General features: G+C 37.5%; 1 protein-coding gene across 1 annotated transcript in view; it reads left to right on the top strand.

Moving 5' to 3' along the window:
- COL4A5 (collagen type IV alpha 5 chain) overlaps positions 1-17,789 on the top strand; it is a 291,027-nt gene that overhangs the window by 176,877 nt on the left and 96,361 nt on the right. The window contains exons 23-29 of the mRNA XM_012451706.2: positions 1,332-1,402; positions 1,704-1,895; positions 3,009-3,177; positions 5,646-5,738; positions 6,130-6,234; positions 7,264-7,361; positions 8,471-8,621. Of these exons, the coding sequence (XP_012307129.1) occupies positions 1,332-1,402; positions 1,704-1,895; positions 3,009-3,177; positions 5,646-5,738; positions 6,130-6,234; positions 7,264-7,361; positions 8,471-8,621 (879 nt within the window). The remainder of the gene's footprint in view (positions 1-1,331; positions 1,403-1,703; positions 1,896-3,008; positions 3,178-5,645; positions 5,739-6,129; positions 6,235-7,263; positions 7,362-8,470; positions 8,622-17,789) is intronic.

Below are 17,789 nucleotides of genomic sequence, written 5' to 3'. Positions count from 1 at the left end.
TTCCTCATTTTATAGCTAGTCACTCATATCTATAAATAATTATGAAATGCCTCTATTTGTTATCACATTAATTGTGCTCTTGTTTCTAATACTTGAAGCTACCAATATTTTCTATTAAAAAATTTTGGCAATATTATTTCAGGAAATATATCTTCCCCATTTTTCATATGGAGAAGAAAATAACTTATGCAGAGTTAGACTTCTTCCTTCCAGAATACTGGGAGAAAAGTTCATAATGCCCAGCCCCTAAGTATAATTTCCAGTGGCAGAGCTTCCAGTCATTGGGGATGTATCACATGTTATCATTCAGGAACAGGGCTTCTATTGGAGTTTGGCAATCAACTTCCAGTATTCCTCTCTCTATACATAACTCATCTATCCCCCTTTCCAGTCAAAACTATTTCTGAGATATGTCAGACTCTCAACTGTTTCATTTAACTGCCCCTTAGGAAATCCCAGTTTTCTCTTGAAATTACACTTTATGTCTGAGTCCAGGCTGAGAATAGACACCAGCTCTCTTACCTTTCTGTCTAGTGAGTCTACTAGCTAGGGACACCAATTGCTTTGAAGGTTGGGAATACTTTCAACAAATCTTATAGACATTATTGGACATTAGTAATCTAGCCTTGTACCTCAAGTCTCCTGGTTCTCAAACTTGGGAGTGTATCACCTGGAGAGCTTATTGAAGCCCAGAATGCTGAGCTTCACTCTCAAAGTTTCTGATTCAGTAGACCTGGATGAAGGCTCAACAATCAGCATTTCTAATTAGTAGCCAGGTGGTGATGATGCCACTGGTCCCAGGTTTCCATTTGGAAAACCACTGCCTTAGTAATGTTTCCTCTAGTCTTCGGGGTACAAATGTTTCTCATAAACCATATTTCAGGGAATGACAAACCAGAGACAGGACTGGTAAGGTGTAGGAAAACTGCATAAGTCGGAACAAAGATATTCAGACCTTTTCATTATCTTTTTCTACCTTTGGCAATGGGAACATCATAGGAACCCAGGAAACATTGTGCATAGTACTTGGTAATTGCAAGATCTGAGAAAGGCTGCTTTGGAGTTGGAAGTTTCTTAGGATACAATATTGTATGCAACATGAAATGTTAAATTTATTTAAAAGAAAGGATGGTTATCTCATTTCAAGAACATAAACGGAAAATACAAATGTGACATAAATGGGACTGAATGAGGTTCTTATTTTAAAAACTTGACTTTCTGATTTGATGCTTTCTATATGAGCTTTGTCAGGAATTCAAGATCAAAGGTTACATTATTGTGTGTGTGTGTGTGTGTGTGTGTGTGTGTGTATGTGTGTTTGTGTTTGTTAGGATCTCTTGGTTTTCCTGGACAGAAAGGTGAAAAAGGACAAGCTGGAGCAACTGGTCCCAAAGGATTACCTGTAAGTTTTAAGTATATTGTAAAACAAAAAGAAGTAGAAGGAAGCCATTTTACACATTGATTTTCAATCATTCATATGTATGCACACATATAATTTAATTTTTCTATTAAATTGTAATTTATTTGATTTTTTTGATTTTTCCTGACTCCCATGCCTCACTTGATTCAACCCTTTGTACATTAAATGTTATTAGATGGATTGAAGGGATAAACTGGAGAGAAGAAAGTGTTAGAAAAAAAGAAACTTATTTTTTCTCTTTCTTCTTTTTCCACTCTTTCTTTTTTTTCCTTATCCACTTCAGGGCATTCCAGGAGCTCCAGGTGCTCCAGGCTTTCCTGGATCTAAAGGTGAACCTGGTGATATCCTCACTTTTCCAGGAATGAAGGGTGACAAAGGAGAGTTGGGTTCTCCTGGAGCTCCAGGGCTTCCTGGTTTACCTGGCACTCCTGGACAGGATGGATTGCCAGGGCTTCCTGGCCCGAAAGGAGAGCCTGTGAGTTGGTTTGTTATTTTTGGTTTTGTGATGTTAAATTTTCACTTAGAAATATTTCCTAAGTTAATTTGAAGGACGGGCCTAGTGCTGAAATAAGCAACCAATCAATGCTTAAAACAATGTGACCATATAGTGATGGTACACTGTTACTACGGTTTCTTCACTGCTCTTTTCTTTTACTTGTTTTGTAAACTTATTCTTCCTAACCCATTAATATTGAATAATATTTTCTCTGAACAGGTGGGCAGGAAGCTAAGATGTTTGAGTCAGTATAAGGTTCCCCAACTCTTACCCCCGACATACCTTTCCCTGGGTTTACGTAAACCTCATGGCCGGGCATGTGACTCATGCCTGTAATCCCAGCACTTTGGGAGACCGAGGTGGGTGGATCACCTGAGATCAGGAGTTTGAGACCAGCCAGGCCAACATAGTGAAACCCTGTCTCTACTAAAAGTACAAAAATTAACCATGGTGGCACACGCCTGTAATCCCAGCTACTTGGGAGGCTGAGGCAGGAGAATCGCTTGAACCTCGGAGGTGGACGTTGCAGTGAGCTGAGATCACACCACTACACTCCAGCCTGAGCAACAAGAGCAAGACTCTGTCTCAAAATAAATAAATAAATAAACCTCATAACCAGCAATTTAACTTGTTTTTTCAATATCTATATAGTAAGCTTAGAGATTAGTACGAGTAGATAGCCATGTTAAATGTGACACAGAACTGAAAGATTTAACATAAATGAACAATCTCATTTTGTACATAACACACGGCCCAGGATATTTAGGTAGGAAGTGATATTTTATAATGTTATTTAGACTGTGACCTTTCTGACTTACACTAAAATATAAGCTGCATAAAGTCAGAGAGTGTTGTGTATTTTTATTTTCTGTTGTATCATCAGCATTTGACACATAGTAGGAGCCCAAAAATATTTGTTGTTGGAGGAATGAATTAAGTGGAATGACCACACATACCATCCTATAATACCACTCATTTACATAGCTTTTAAGAACTATTTATGGCTATATCCTTTCCCCAGTTGTATTCAGTACCAAACTACAGATAGCTGTTGTATCTATATGTTTCTGTATTAAACTTTTCCCTTTTTAGGGTGGAATTACTTTTAAGGGTGAAAGAGGTCCCCCTGGGAACCCAGGTTTACCAGGCCTCCCAGGGAATATAGGACCTATGGGTCCTCCTGGTTTTGGCCCTCCAGGCCCAGTAGGTGAAAAAGGCATACAAGGTGTGGCAGGAAATCCAGGCCAGCCAGGAATACCAGGTAAGTCTACTGTGATTGGTTGTTTTGTTTTAAATTTGGTGCTTAAAAACAGAAATTTATTTTGCTTTGGCTACTCATGGCTTCCTTTCCCGAGAGGTGTGTTTCCCTGGCCATTTATATTTAGACTCTTCAGAGCATCTTAACACGGGATCACAGTGTTTTTTGTAAGGACGTTTCTCTTTAAATTTTTTTCTGTTTCATTGTTATCATTGATTTTGTTCTTTTTAAGTACATGATACATAATGCAAAGTTTAATAAATAATTATAAGAGAAACACACATGTAACTACCACACACATCAAAAAATAGAATGTTACCAGCATCCTAGAAACCTTTAACCTTCTCTCCCTGTCATTTCCTAATCATGATCCCCTTCCTCCTCTCTACTGACTTGACTTTTATATAATTTTCTTCCATTACTCCTCTTTTTTATGGCCTCTGTATGCATTTTTAAACAGAGTATTTTAATTTTGTTTCTTTTTGAACTTCATGTTAATAACAGCGTTTTTTTTATATTAACTTTTTGTGTGGCTATAGTATATTCATTTTTCTTGCTATATAGTTTTTCATTGTATGTATGTTTATGTGTGTGTGTGTTACAGTTGATTGATTCATTCTATTGTTAATGGTCAATTGAGTTACTTACAGTTCAGATCTATTATGAATAATGCTTCTGTGTACAGTCAAATAGATAGGTAGATAGATAGATCCCTATATCTCCTTGTGTTCATGTGCTCACACTTCTCTAGGGCAGGAGTTGGCACACTACAGAACTACACTTCATGGACCCCATCCAGCCTACCACCTGTCACAAATATAAGTTTTATGTGAACACTTCCACAGCCATTCACCTTTGTCTGTGGTTGTTTTTGCACTACAACTGAAGAGTTGAGTCGTTGTTACAGAGACTGTATGGTCCACAAAGCCTAAAGCAGTTACTGTCTGGTCCTTTACACAAAATGCGTACCAATACCTGGGCTAGGGTATGTATTTAAGGTTAGCATTTTCAAGGCATAGGATAAGTGCATCTTCTGCTTGACTGGATAATTACAAACTATAGTCAGACCAATTGTACCAAGTTTTACTACCACAAGCAGTGTTGAAGATTTTATGTTAATTTACATCCTTGGAAACATTTTATATTGTCAGACTTTTACATTTTTGCCAATCTGTTGAGTGTGATATTTTGCATTTTTCTGATTATATTAAAGTTCAGCACCTTTTCATGTGTTTATTGGCCATTTGAATTTGCATTTGTGAAATGCCTAATCAAGTGCTTTGACCAGTTTTATTTGGGATTATTTCTTTTTCTTATTGATTTAGAGGAGTTCTTTATATATTCTGTGTATTAGTTCTTAGTTACTTATGTATTTTGTGAAAAGAAATCTTTACCTATTATGGCTTGCCATTTTTACTCTTCGTATGGTGTCTTCAGTGAGCAGAAATCAACTTTTACATCATCAAAATTATCAGTCTTTTCTCTCATGGTTAGCGCTTTTTGAGTCATGTTTAGGAGATCCTTTTTTTTTTTCTTGAGCTCATTTCAAGTTCATGTTTCCATTAATAAAAAGTAGCTACACTTGAACTTTGCACATAGAAATCCTAAATATACTTATTAGTTACCAAAAAGAAGTATTTTGCTTGTTTACTACAGTTTGATTTTTAAGGTTCTTTTGGCCTACATTTGAAAAATTTTTATATAGATAACACTTTGTTTTATGGTTTTCCAGAGAAACAGAAACACTAAAATTGATGGACAGATGGGCTGATTAGATAAATAGATGAGAGCTGATTTATTATGGGAATTGACTTACATGATTATAGAGGCTGAGAAGTCCCACAGTAGGCCACCTATCAGTTGAAGAACTTAGGAAGCCAGGACCTTGGCTCAGTCCTAGTCTGAATGCATGAGAACCTGGGTGGCTGCTAATGCAAGTCCCAGAGTCTGAAGGCCAGAGAACCTGGAGTTGTGATGTCCAAGGGTAGGAGAAGATGAGTATACCAGTTTCAAAAGAGAGAGAGCAGCAAATTCACCTTTTTTCCGCCATTTTGTTGTATCCAGTCCCTCAGCTGATTGGATGGTACCCACACACATTGGGTGAGGGTGTATTATCCTTATTTATTTTATGGATTCAAACTTCAGCGTCCCTTGGAAACACCCTCCCAGACATACCTAGAAATAATGCTTTGCCAGCTGTCTGTGTCTCTTAATCTAGTCATGTTGACACCTAAAATTAACCATCATACATCTTAGATCATGGAAGCCCTTAAGGCTGTCATATCCTTTTTCTTTTTGAAATTTTATCCTTCTGTTTGATATCTTTCTTGAATATATAATGGAAGATTGTTTTTTGTTAGTTTATATTTTTCGAAAGATTACTGATAACTTTCTTTTATATTTTTAATTAAAAAGACACCTTTAGTCAAGTAAATACTTCTTATTTACCACTGATTTACTCTTGTTTTCAGGTCCTAAAGGAGATCCAGGTCAGACCATCACCCAGCCAGGGAAGCCTGGCTTGCCTGGTAACCCAGGCAGAGATGGTGAAGTAGGTCTTCCAGGTATGTGAGCAATTTATTTCAAAGTATCTTCAACACTGATGGGTTTTTTTGAGACAGGTGTCACTCTGTCACCCATGCTGGAGTGCAGTGGCACGATCTCGGCTCGCTGCAATCTCTGCCTCCCGGTTGAAGCAATTTTCCCTGCCTTAGCCGGAGTAGCTGGGATTATAGATGCCCGCTACCATGCTCGGCTAATTTTTGTATAATTGTATTTTTAGTAGAAATGGGTTTTCGCCATGTTGGCCAGGTTGGTCTCGAACTCCTGACCTCAGGTGATCCACCCATCTCGGCCTCCTAAAGTGCTGGGATTACAGGCATGAGCCACTGCACCTGGCCCTGACAGCTTCTTTCTTTGAATACATTCCTTTCAATAACTGCCGTTTCTCCATAGGTGACCCTGGACTCCCAGGACAACCAGGCTTGCCAGGAATACCTGGTAGCAAAGGAGAACCAGGTATCCCTGGAATTGGGCTTCCTGGACCACCTGGTCCCAAAGGTATGTTGAAGTGGGTAGCAGGCAGGTACCCATCCCCAAGGTATTTTGGAATGGGTATCAGGGAGGTAGGTTAGCTGATTAGCATGATTTTATTCTTTGATAAAATTCATTCAACAAATAAAATATATTAATTGTATCTTTTTTTCTGTGTGCTATAAAGAATGTGAATAAAAAGTCACAGTGTATTTTCACTGTAAGTTCATTATCTTTATCTAAAACAGTCCAGACAGGAAAACATCTAAATTTTAGATATGCAAAAGTGATATATAAGCTTAAAAATCAGAAATTATTGCTTTTGTGTTCACCATAGTATTCTCAGGGTTTAGAACAGTTCCTAACACATAGGGTGCACTTGATATTTATTGAGTTAGTGTATTTCTTAAACAGAAAACAGACATATTGCACATGTGTAGCCAAGTAATGTTTTATGCTAAGTAATATTCTGTTGATTTATTGACATTTTTTAGGGCTTATGCTTCAGTTCTGCTTTATTCCTCACAGAGTTTATTCTCGCAAATGGCAAGAGCACACAGTGGTCTGAGGACAGTTCTTAAATATATCTTTACTCATTTATACCAAATGCTTTCAAAAGTATCAGGTTTGATTTTATGTATATGTATCTATAATAACTGCAGTTATTTTTAGTTCATTTCCAAAATTATATGTTAGGTCCTTTGTCATACTATTGGGCATTCACATGCAAGCAGAAGAAAGGTTCTTGGGCATTTTTGTGTGGGATTCATTCCTTACATTTAGTTCTATCTTATAATGTAACAGTCTTCATTTTCCTCAGAAAAGCCTATCTTCCACATACATTAGTTCTATTTGAAAATAATAGGAATGTAATGTGATTGAGGGGATTGTAAGGCTTAATCCTAAGTAATCATATAGAATGTCATTGTGCTTTTAACATCTTACTATAGTCACTAAGCCTGATTAGATAAGGTGAGAATGTGGGTTTGGGAATTTGAATTTTTTTCTTAAAGTGTCTTCTCTTTGGTGGTTAAAAAATGACTTATCATTTTACAGGCTTTCCTGGAATTCCAGGACCTCCAGGAGCACCTGGGACACCTGGAAGAACTGGTCTAGAAGGTCCTCCTGGGCCACCCGGCTTTCCAGGACCAAAGGTCTGGTAAATTTTTATTTATTCCTTCTCATTTTCTTATCTCTTCTATCTTCCTTATTTCTAGCTCTCCATTTTGACTCAGATATCATCCCAAGTCCCAAGTCTTCATTATATAGATAAAACAACATATTATATTTCAATTTAAAAAATATTTAACCCAAATTATCTTTAATAATCCAAGAGGTCACATTTGGAGCAAAAAAAAAAAAAAATCTGAACCTATTTTTGAGTGGCCAATTCTTTGATTAGAGAATAGAGTTATCCCTTATCTAATGTAAAGTTTTCCTCAGTCAACCTTCAGAAAACTGCTGTGTCATGGCAATTATCGTGACTATTCCTATATATTTTACCTGTGCTCGATTGATTTAAACCTTCTGTGTTTTGTAATTATTACTTATTTTTCATGGGAAAAACAGTTAACCATGATACCAGTTCTCATGAGAAAACCACTTCTCTATTGATTGATTCTTTTTATTAAGAATATTTCCAAATGAAAATAAAAATAAATGAATAATACAATGAACTTTCATTTATCTATCACCCAGATTCAAAATTGTTATGATTTTGCAACATTTGCTTTATCTATTCCTTTTTACTTTGCTTAAATATTTTACCCAAATCTCAAAACAGTTTCATTTCACTTATAAATGTGTCAGCATTTATCTCTAAATAGACATTTTATACAAAAGCCACAATACTGTTACATACTTAGTGAAATTAAAAACTAATTATTTAGAATCATCTAATGCTCAGCTTATAATCATATTTCCTTAAAAGGATAGTCTGTTCTTTAATCTCATGCTCTCTCAGTTATCTTTTTCTTATCCTGAAACCAGTCCAAATCATTTAATTCCTTTTACTAAGCCCTATTTCCCATCCTTCCATATGTTTTCTCCAACATACCAATTACCTTTTTTTTTTTTTTGAGGCTGGAATGTAGTGGCATGATCTCGGCTCACCAATTACTTTTTATTTAATCATTTTCTCCTTTCCTCTCATGTAAAGAAAAGTATTGTCTTTTATGTTGGGCATTAAATTTTCTGTGGTAAACGATAAGTACCAGAAAAGTCACAGGAGTTTTTGTTGTGTTTTGTCATGTGTATGCTCAAGGGTGAGCCAGGATTTGCAGTACCTGGGCCACCTGGGCCTCCAGGACTTCCAGGTTTCAAAGGAACACTTGGTCCAAAAGGTGATCGTGGTTTCCCAGGACCTCCAGGTCCTCCAGGACGCACTGGCTTGGATGGGCTCCCTGGATCAAAAGGTATGGAGGCTGTCACTACTTCTCAATTTGCTTTTAACTTTTATAGAAATTGACACCTTTGGAAAAGTTTATGGGTGATAAGTCCAATTAACTGGAAAGCCCATGCTGTCATTCTGTTGCTGCTACACATTTTTTTCCATCCTCCATTGATTATTTTTGTCTTTTATTTCACTGAATATACAATCATAGCCAGGCGTGGTGGCTCATGCCTATAATCCCAGCACTTTGGGAGGCCAAGGTGGGCAGATCACCTGAGGTCTGGAGTTTGAGACCAACCTGGTCAACATAGTTAAACTCCGTCTATACTAAAAATACAAAAATTAGCCAGGTATGGTGGTGCATGCCTGTAATCCCAACTACTTGGGAGGCTGAGACAGGAGAATCCCATGAACTGGAGACAGAGGTTGCAGTGAGCCAATATCACACCCTGTGCTCCAGCCTGGGTGACAGAGTGAGACTTCATCTAAAAAAAAAAAAAAGATAATACAATCATATATGTTATAAAAGTAACACTGAGAAGTCTTCCTTCCAACCAATCTTCATCCACTTTGTTGTTCTCCATCCTCTTATTTAACTATTTTTTAATTTCTTTTTTTTTTCTCTGCACAGAGTCTTGCTGTGTCTCTCAGGCTAGAGTGCAGTGGTGCCATCTTGGCTCACTGCAACTTCCGCCTCCCAGGTTCAAGCAATTCTCCTGCCTCAGCCTCCCGAGTAGCTGGGATTACATATGCACACCACCAGGCCCAGCCTGGTGTATTTTTATTTTTGTATTTGTATTTTTAGTAGAGACAGGGCTAGTATATTTGTATTTAGTAGAGACGGGGTTAGTATATTTGTATTTTTAGTAGAGACGGGGTTTAGTAGAGAGGGAGTTTCACCATGTCGGCGAGGCTGATCTGGAACTCTTGACTTCATGATCCAAAGTGCCTCACACTCCCAAAGTGCTGAGATTCTTCCGGTGTTCCTTATATAAATACTAGCCAAGAATTTGTTTTACTTTCTCTATTTCTTAAAGGAGAAGGTATTATCTTTTGGCTTTATTTGCATGTTACTTATTTACTTAAATTTGTATCCTGGAGATCACTCCATATCAGTAGACAGAGATCTTGACTTTTTGAAAGTAGGTGCCTAGTATTGAATTGCATAGATATACCATAGTTCATTCCACCAGTTGCTAGTTGCTGAATTGTTTTTTTGTCAATCATTTATTGCAAATAATGCCATAGTGAATACTCTTTCATGCATATTATTTCAGATGTGTTCGGGTATAATAGTAAAAGTCATGAAAAAGAATTTTCTGAATTAAAGGGTAAATCCATCTCTGGATATTGTCAGATTCCTCTTAATTTGCACTATTTTGTACTCCCACCCACAATGTATGAGTGTGTTTTCCCACATCCTTGATAAGTGAGTATGCTAGCAAACTCCTGGATTTTTGCTAAGCTGATGGAAGTAGGTTTCTAAGTATATTTTTAAATATTTTATTGTGAAAAAGTTTGAAACACTGAGAAAAATAATTGTACAGTTAACAGCTGTATATCTACCACCTAGATTCTATACTGAACCTTTTATCTCCCTGCCAACATTTTATTTTTAAATTAAAACTGACACAAGAACAGAAAACCAAACACCACATGTTCTCACTCATAGGAGAGTGTTGAACAATGAGAACACATGGACTGAGGGGAGAGGAGCATCACACGCTGGGGGCAGTTGGGGGGCGTAGGGGAGGGACAGCAGGGGGTGGAGAGGGTGGGGAGGGATAACATGGGGAGAAATGCCGGATATAGTATATACCTAAAGTAAAATTTAAAAAAAAATTCAAAAATAGCAAAGTAGACAGAACTTTATTAGGACTACTATATATCCATCACTGATATTTTACTATCAGTGCTTTGTCACATATTTATCCATCCCTGTCTCTATCCATTAATTTATTTTTGATGCATTTCAAACTAATTACAACAGTCTACTTCTCTCTAAATACTTCAGCATGCACACCATAACTAAAATTCCATAGCTGTATATTACTTTTCTTTTGATATTAATTCACATTAAATGAGATGCACAAATCTTAAGGGTACATTTACTGGACTTTGACAAATGTATACACTTGTATAATGCAACTCCTTATCAGGATATTGTTTTAGAAATTTTTCTTATGCCCCTTTCCAGTCAGTCCCTACCCCATCATCCACAGTGGCAACTATACTGTTGATTTTTTCATCAAAATTAGTCTTGCTGTTCTAGAACTCCTTATAAATGGAATCCCATGGTATGTACTTTCTTTCTAAGGCTTCTGTCACTCAACATAATGTTTTTGAGATCCATCCATGTTGTTGTGGTTATCAATAGTTATTTCGATGAAATCATTGAGTGTTTTATTATATGACTGTGTCATGGATACCTGGGTTGTGTCAAGTTTTTTGCTACTATGAAGCTGTTAAATACATTTTTTACAAGTCTTTTTCATGGATATGTAATTTCATTTTGCTTCGATGAATAACTGAGAGCAGATTTGTTGGATCATAAGTGGATGTTTAGTTTTATTAGGAACTACTAGACCTTTTACCAAAATGGTGATACCATTTTACATTTACAACAAAGTGGTTTGAAAATTTCCATTGTTCCACATTTTCTCAAATTTTGGAACATTGTTAGGTATGTGGTAGCATCATATTGTGATTTTAATTTACATTTCCCTGATGACTAATTATGTTAAGTCCTTTTTTTATATACTTATGAGTTACTTACATATTCATATATTTCGTCTATTTTAAAAGATGGTTTGTTTCTCACTATATTATTAAGTTGGAAGTGTTGTTTATATATCCTACATACTGGACCTTTCCTAGATATATGTTTATGAGTATTTTAGCCCTGGCTGACTGACCTGTTTATTTCCTTAGTGTATTTTGATGAACAAAAGTTTTACTTTTATTAAAGTTACATTTATCAATTTTTTTCTCATGTGATTATAATTTTGTGTCTTGTCTAAGAAACATTTACCTGCCCCGAAGTTGCAAAGGCAGTCTCTGTTTTATTTTATAAGCTTTATAGTTTTAATTTCTGTTTAAAACCATTATACATCTCAAATAATTTTTGTTCAGCAACATTTCTTTAAAATAACCTCCTCTCCATTGGATTACTTCAGGATCTGTATCAGACCAAATAATAATATATGTGTTGATCTATTTCTGTGCTGTCAATTCTGTTTTATTTATTTGTTTTGCTACCCTTAAGCCAGTGCCACACTGTGGCTTTATAGTAAGACTTGAAGTCTGGTAATGTAACCCCCACCAACTTTGTTCTTTAAAAAAAACACACACACAAACATTTCTTTTGTATATTAGGTCCTTTGCCTTTACTCTCAGAGTGGTTTAAATTTGTATGTCTCTTACTGTGAGTGAGATTGGTCATCCTTTTATGTGTAAAGGGCCATATATATATATTTTCTTGTTAACTGCCAATATCCTTTACCCACTTCTCTATTGTTTTTCTAATCTTTTGATTTTGAGTTATCTAATTATAAGAAGGAATAGAATTAGTAAAGCTGATTTGGATTTTTTTTTTTTCCTTTCTGATTTTTGAGGAACCAGACTTTCCTGGTCAGTGTTTTGGCTCCTAGAGAATAATGTGAATAGGGCCATGCTTCCGAAACATGTTGGATTGATTTCTATTAAAGCAGTAAGACAGATGAATCCAATTTTTTTTATTGCATTTTAGGTTTTGGGGTACATGTGAAGAACATGCAAGATTGTTGCATAGGTGCATACGTGGCAGTGTGATTTGCTGCCTTCCTTCCCTTCACCTATATCTGGCATTTCTCCCCATGCTATCTCTCCCCAACTCCCCACACCCCACTGTCCCTCCCCTACTTCACCCCAACAGACCCCAGTGTGTAGTGCTCCCCTCCCTGTGTCCGTGTGTTCTCATTGTTCAACACCCGCCTATGAGTGAGAACATGCAGTGCTTGATTTTCTGTTCTTGTGTCAGTTTGCTGAGAATGATGGTTTCCAGGTTCATCCATGTCCCTACAAAGGATGCAAACTCATCGTTTTTGATGGCTGCATAATATTCCATGGTGTATATGTGCCACATTTTCCCTGTCCAGTCTATCATTGATGGACATTTGGGTTGGTTCCAGGTCTTTGCTATTGTAAACTGTGCTGCAATGAACATTTGTGTGCATGTGTCCTTATAGTAGAACGATTTATAATCCTTTGGATATATACCCAGTAATGGGATTGCTGGGTCAAATGGAATTTCTATTTGTAGGTCCTTGAGGAATCGCCACACTGTCTTCCACAATGGTTGAACTAATTTATACTCCCACCAACAGTGTAAAAGTGTTCCTATTTCTCCACATCCTCTCCAGCATCTGTTGTCTCCAGATTTTTTAATGATCGCCATTCTAACTGGCGTGAGATGGTATCTCAATGTAGTTTTGATTTGCATTTCTCTAATGACCAGTGATGATGAGCATTTTTTCATATGTTTGTTGGCCTCATGTATGTCTTCTTTTGTAAAGTGTCTGTTCATATCCTTCGCCCATTTTTGAATGGGCTTGTTTGTTTTTTTCTTGTAAATCTGTTTTAGTTCGTTGTAAATTCTGGATATCAGCCCTTTGTCAGATGGGAAAGCTGCAAAAAATTTTCCCATTCTGTTGGTTGCCAATTCACTCTAATGACTGTTTCATTTGCCATGCAGAAGCTATGGAGTTTGATTAGGTCCCATTTGTCTATTTTGGCTTTTGTCGCCAATGCTTTTGGTGTTTTGGTCATAAAGTCCTTGCCTACGCCTATGTCCTGAATGGTTTTGCCTAGGTTTTGTTCTAGGGTTTTTATGGTGTTAGGTCTTATGTTTAAGTCTTTAATCCATCGGGAGTTAATTTTAGTGTAAGGTATCAGGAAGGGGTCCAGTTTCTGCTTTCTGCATATGGCTAGCCAGTTTTCCCAACACAACTTACTAAACAGGGAATCCTTTCTCCATTGCTTGTTTTTATCAGGTTTGCCAAAGATCGGATGGTTGTAGATATGTTGTGTTGCCGCCAACGCCTCTGTTGTGTTCCATTGGTCTGTATCTCTGTTTTGGTACCAGTACCATGCTGTTTTGATTACTGTAACCTTGTAGTAGAGTTTGATGTCCGGTAGTGTGATGCCTCCCGCTTTGTTCTTTTTGCTTAGAATTGACTTGGCTATGTGGGCTCTCTTTTGGTTCCATATGAAGTTTAAGGTGGTTTTTTCCAGTTCTGTGAAGAAGGTCATTGGTAGCTTGATAGGGATAGCGTTGAATCTGTAAATTACTTTGGTCAGTATGGCCATTTTCACGATATTGATTCTTCCTAACCATGAACATGGAATGTTTCTCCATCTGTTTGTGTCCTCTCTTATTTCGTTGAGCAGTGGTTTGTAGTTCTCCTTGAAGAGGTCCTTTACATTCCTTGTTAGTTGTATTCCTAGGTATTTTATTCTCTTTGTAGCAATTGTGAATGGCAGTTCGTTCTTGATTTGGCTTTCTTTAAATCTTTTATTGGTGTATAGGAATGCTTGTGATTTTTGCACATTGATTTTGTATACTGAGACTTTGCTGAAGTTGCTTATCAGTTTCAGGAGATTTTGGGCTGAGACGATGGGGTCTTCTAGATATACAATCATGTCGTCTGCAAATAGAGACAATTTGACTTCCTCCTTTCCTAATCGAATCCCCTTTATTTCTTTTTCTTGCCTGATTGCTCTGGCTAGAACTTCCAGTACTATATTGAATAGGAGTGGTGAGAGAGGGCATCCTTGTCTAGTGCCAGATTTCAAAGGGAATGCTTCCAGTTTTTGCCCATTCAGTATGATATTGGCTGTTGGTTTGTCGTAAATAGCTTTTATTATTTTGAGATATGTTCCATCAATACCTAGTTTATTGAGGGTTTTTAGCATAAAGGGCTGTTGAATTTTGTCGAAGGCCTTCTCTGCATCAATTGAGATAATCATGTGGTTTTTGTCTTTGGTTCTGTTTACGTGGTGAATTACGTTTATAGACTTGCGTACATTGAACCAGCCTTGCATACCCGGGATGAATCCTACTTGATCATGGTGGATAAGCTTTTTGATTTGCTGTTGCAATCGGGTTGCCAGTATTTTATTGAAGATTTTTGCATCTATGTTCATCATGGATATTGGCCTGTAGTTTTCTTTTCTTGTTGAGTCTCTGCCGGGTTTTGGTATCAGGATGATGTTGGTCTCATAAAATGATTTGGGAAGGATTCCCTCTTTTTGTATTGTTTGGAATAGTTTCAGAAGGAATGGTACCAGCTCCTCTTTGTATGTCTTGTAGAATTCGGCTGTGAACCCATCTGGACCTGGGCTTTTTATGGGTGGTAGGCTCTTAATTGCTGCCTCTACTTCAGACCTTGTTATTGGTCTATTCAGGGTTTCGACTTCTTCCTGGTTTAGGCTTGGGAGGAGGCAAGTGTCCAAGAATTTATCCATTTCTTCCAGATTTTCTAGTTTATGTGCATAGAGTTGTTTGTAATAATCTTTGATGATGGTTTGTATTTCGGTGGCATCTGTGGTGATATCCCCTTTATCATTTTTCATTGCATCTATTTGGTTACTCTCTCTTTTCTTTTTTATTAAACTGGCTAGTGGTCTTTCTATTTTGTTGATCTTTTCAAAAAACCAGCTCCTAGATTTATTGATTTTTTGAAGGGTTTTTCGTGTCTCTATCTCCTTCAGTTCTGCTCTGATCTTAGTTATTTCTTGTCTTCTGCTAGCTTTTGAGTTTTTTTGATCTTGCTCCTCCAGCTCTTTCAATTTTGATGATAGGGTGTCAATTTTAGATCTCTCCTTGCTTCTCATGTGGGCACTTATTGCTATATATTTTCCTCTAGAGACTGCTTTAAATGTGTCCCAGAGATTCTGGTATGTGGTGTCTTTATTCTCGTTGGTTTTGAAGCACATCTTTATTTCTGCCTTCATTTCATTGTCTATCCAGTCAACATTCAGGAGAAAGTTGTTCAGTTTCCATGAAGCTGTGCGGTTCTGGGTTGGTTTCTGAATTCTGAGCTCTAACTTGATTGCACTGTGGTCTGAGAGACTGTTTGTTATGGTTTCCGTTCTTTTGCATTTGCTGAGGAGTGATTTACTTCCAATTATGTGGTCAATTTTAGAGTAGGTGTGATGTGGTGCTGAGAAGAATGTATATTCTGTGGATTTGGGCTGGAGAGTTCTGTAAATGTCTATTAGGGTTGCTTGGTCCAGATATGAGTTCAAGTCCTGGATATCCTTGTTAATTTTATGTCTCTTTGATCTGTCTAATATTGACAATGGAGTGTTAAAGTCTCCCACTATTATTGTGTGGGAGTCTAAGTCTCTTTGTAAGTCATTAAGAACTTGCCTTATGTATCTGGGTGCTCCTGTATTAGGTGTATATATATTTAGGATCATTAGCTCTTCTTGTTGCATTGATCCTTTTACCATTATGTAATGTCCTTCTTTGTCTCTTTTGATCTTTGTTGCTTTGAAGTCTATTTTATCAAAGATGAGAATTGCAACTCCTGCTTTTTTTTGCTCTCCATTTGCTTGGTAAATCTTCCTCCATCCCTTTATTTTGAGCCTTTGTGTATCCTTGCATGTGAGATGGGTTTCCTGGATACAGCACACTGATGGGTTTTGGCTTTTTATCCAATTTGCCAGTCTGTGTCTTTTGATTGGGGCATTTAGTCCATTTACATTCAGGGTTAATATTTTTATGTGTGAATTTGATCCTGCCATTTTGATGCTAGCTGGCTGTTTTGCCCATTGGTTGATGCAGATTCTTCATTGTGTTGATGCTCTTTACCATTTGGTGTGTTTTTGGAGTGGCTGGTACTGGTCGTTCTTTTCTATGTGTAGTGCCTCTTTCAGGAGCTCTTGTAAAGCAGGTCTGGTGGTGATGAAATCTCTGAGTACTTGCTTGTTCACAAAGGATTTTATTTTTCCTTCACTTATGAAGCTTAGTTTGGCTGGATATGAAATTCTGGGTTGAAAGTTCTTTTCTTTAAGGATGTTGAATATCGGCCCCCACTCTCTTCTGGCCTGTAGGCTTTCTGCTGAGAGATCTGCTGTGAGTCTGATGGGCTTCCCTTTGTGGGTAACCCAACCTTTCTCTCTGGCTGCCCTTAGCATTTTCTCCTTCATTTCAACCTGGTGAATCTGATGATTATGTGCCTTGGGGTTGCTCTTCTAGAGGAATATCTTTGTGGTGTTCTCTGTATTTCCTGGACTTGAATATTGGCCTGCCTTGCTAGGTTGGGGAAGTTTTCCTGGATAATATCCTGAAGAGTATTTTGCAGCTTGGATTCATTCTCTTCGTCACATTCAGGTACACCTGTCAAATGTAATTTAGGTCTTTTCACATAGTCCCATATTTCTTGTTGACTTTGTTCATTGCTTTTTACCCTGTTTTCTCTAATCTTGCCTTCTCGTTTTATTTCATTGAGTTGATCTTCGACCTCTGATATCCTTTCTTCTGCTTGGTCAATTCGGCTGTTGAAACTTGTGCATGCTTCGTGAAGTTCTTGTGTTGTGTTTTTCAGCTCCATCAATTCACTTATATTCCTGTCTAAGTTGTCCATTCTCATTAGCATTTCGTCAAATCTTTTTTCAAGTTCTTAGTTTCTTTGCATTGGATTAGAACATGTTCTTTTAGCTCATGGAAGTTTCTTATTACCCACTTTCTGAAAGCTGATTCTGTCATTTCATCACATTCATTCTCCATTCAGTCTTGTTCCCTTGCTGGTAAGGAGTTGTGATCCCTTGTAGGAGGAGAGGTGTTCTGGTTTCGGGTGTTTTCATCCTTTTTGCGCTGGTTTCTTCCCATCTTTGTAGATTTATCCACCTGTCGACTTTGTAGTTGCTGACTTTCTGATTGGGTCTCTGAGTGGACGTCCTGTTTGTTGTTGATGAAGTTATTTCTGTTTCTTAGTTTTCCTTTTAACTGTCTGGCCTCTCTGCTGTAGGACTGCTGAGGTCCACTCCAGGCACTGCTTGCCTGGGGATCACTTGCAGCAGCTGCCGAACAGTAAAGGTTGCTACCAGTTTCTTCTTCTGCTTTGTCCCAGAAGGATACCTGCCAAAAGTCAGTCTGAGCTCTCCTTTATGAGGTGACTCTTTGGATATACGGGGGCCAGGGAGC

The sequence above is a fragment of the Aotus nancymaae genome, unplaced genomic scaffold (assembly GCF_030222135.1).
Source record: "Aotus nancymaae isolate 86718 unplaced genomic scaffold, 86718_ANA_hifiasm-v0.15.2.pri h1tg000004l, whole genome shotgun sequence".
Lineage (NCBI taxonomy): Eukaryota > Metazoa > Chordata > Mammalia > Primates > Aotidae > Aotus > Aotus nancymaae.
This window is presented reverse-complemented; position numbering and strand designations above follow the sequence as displayed.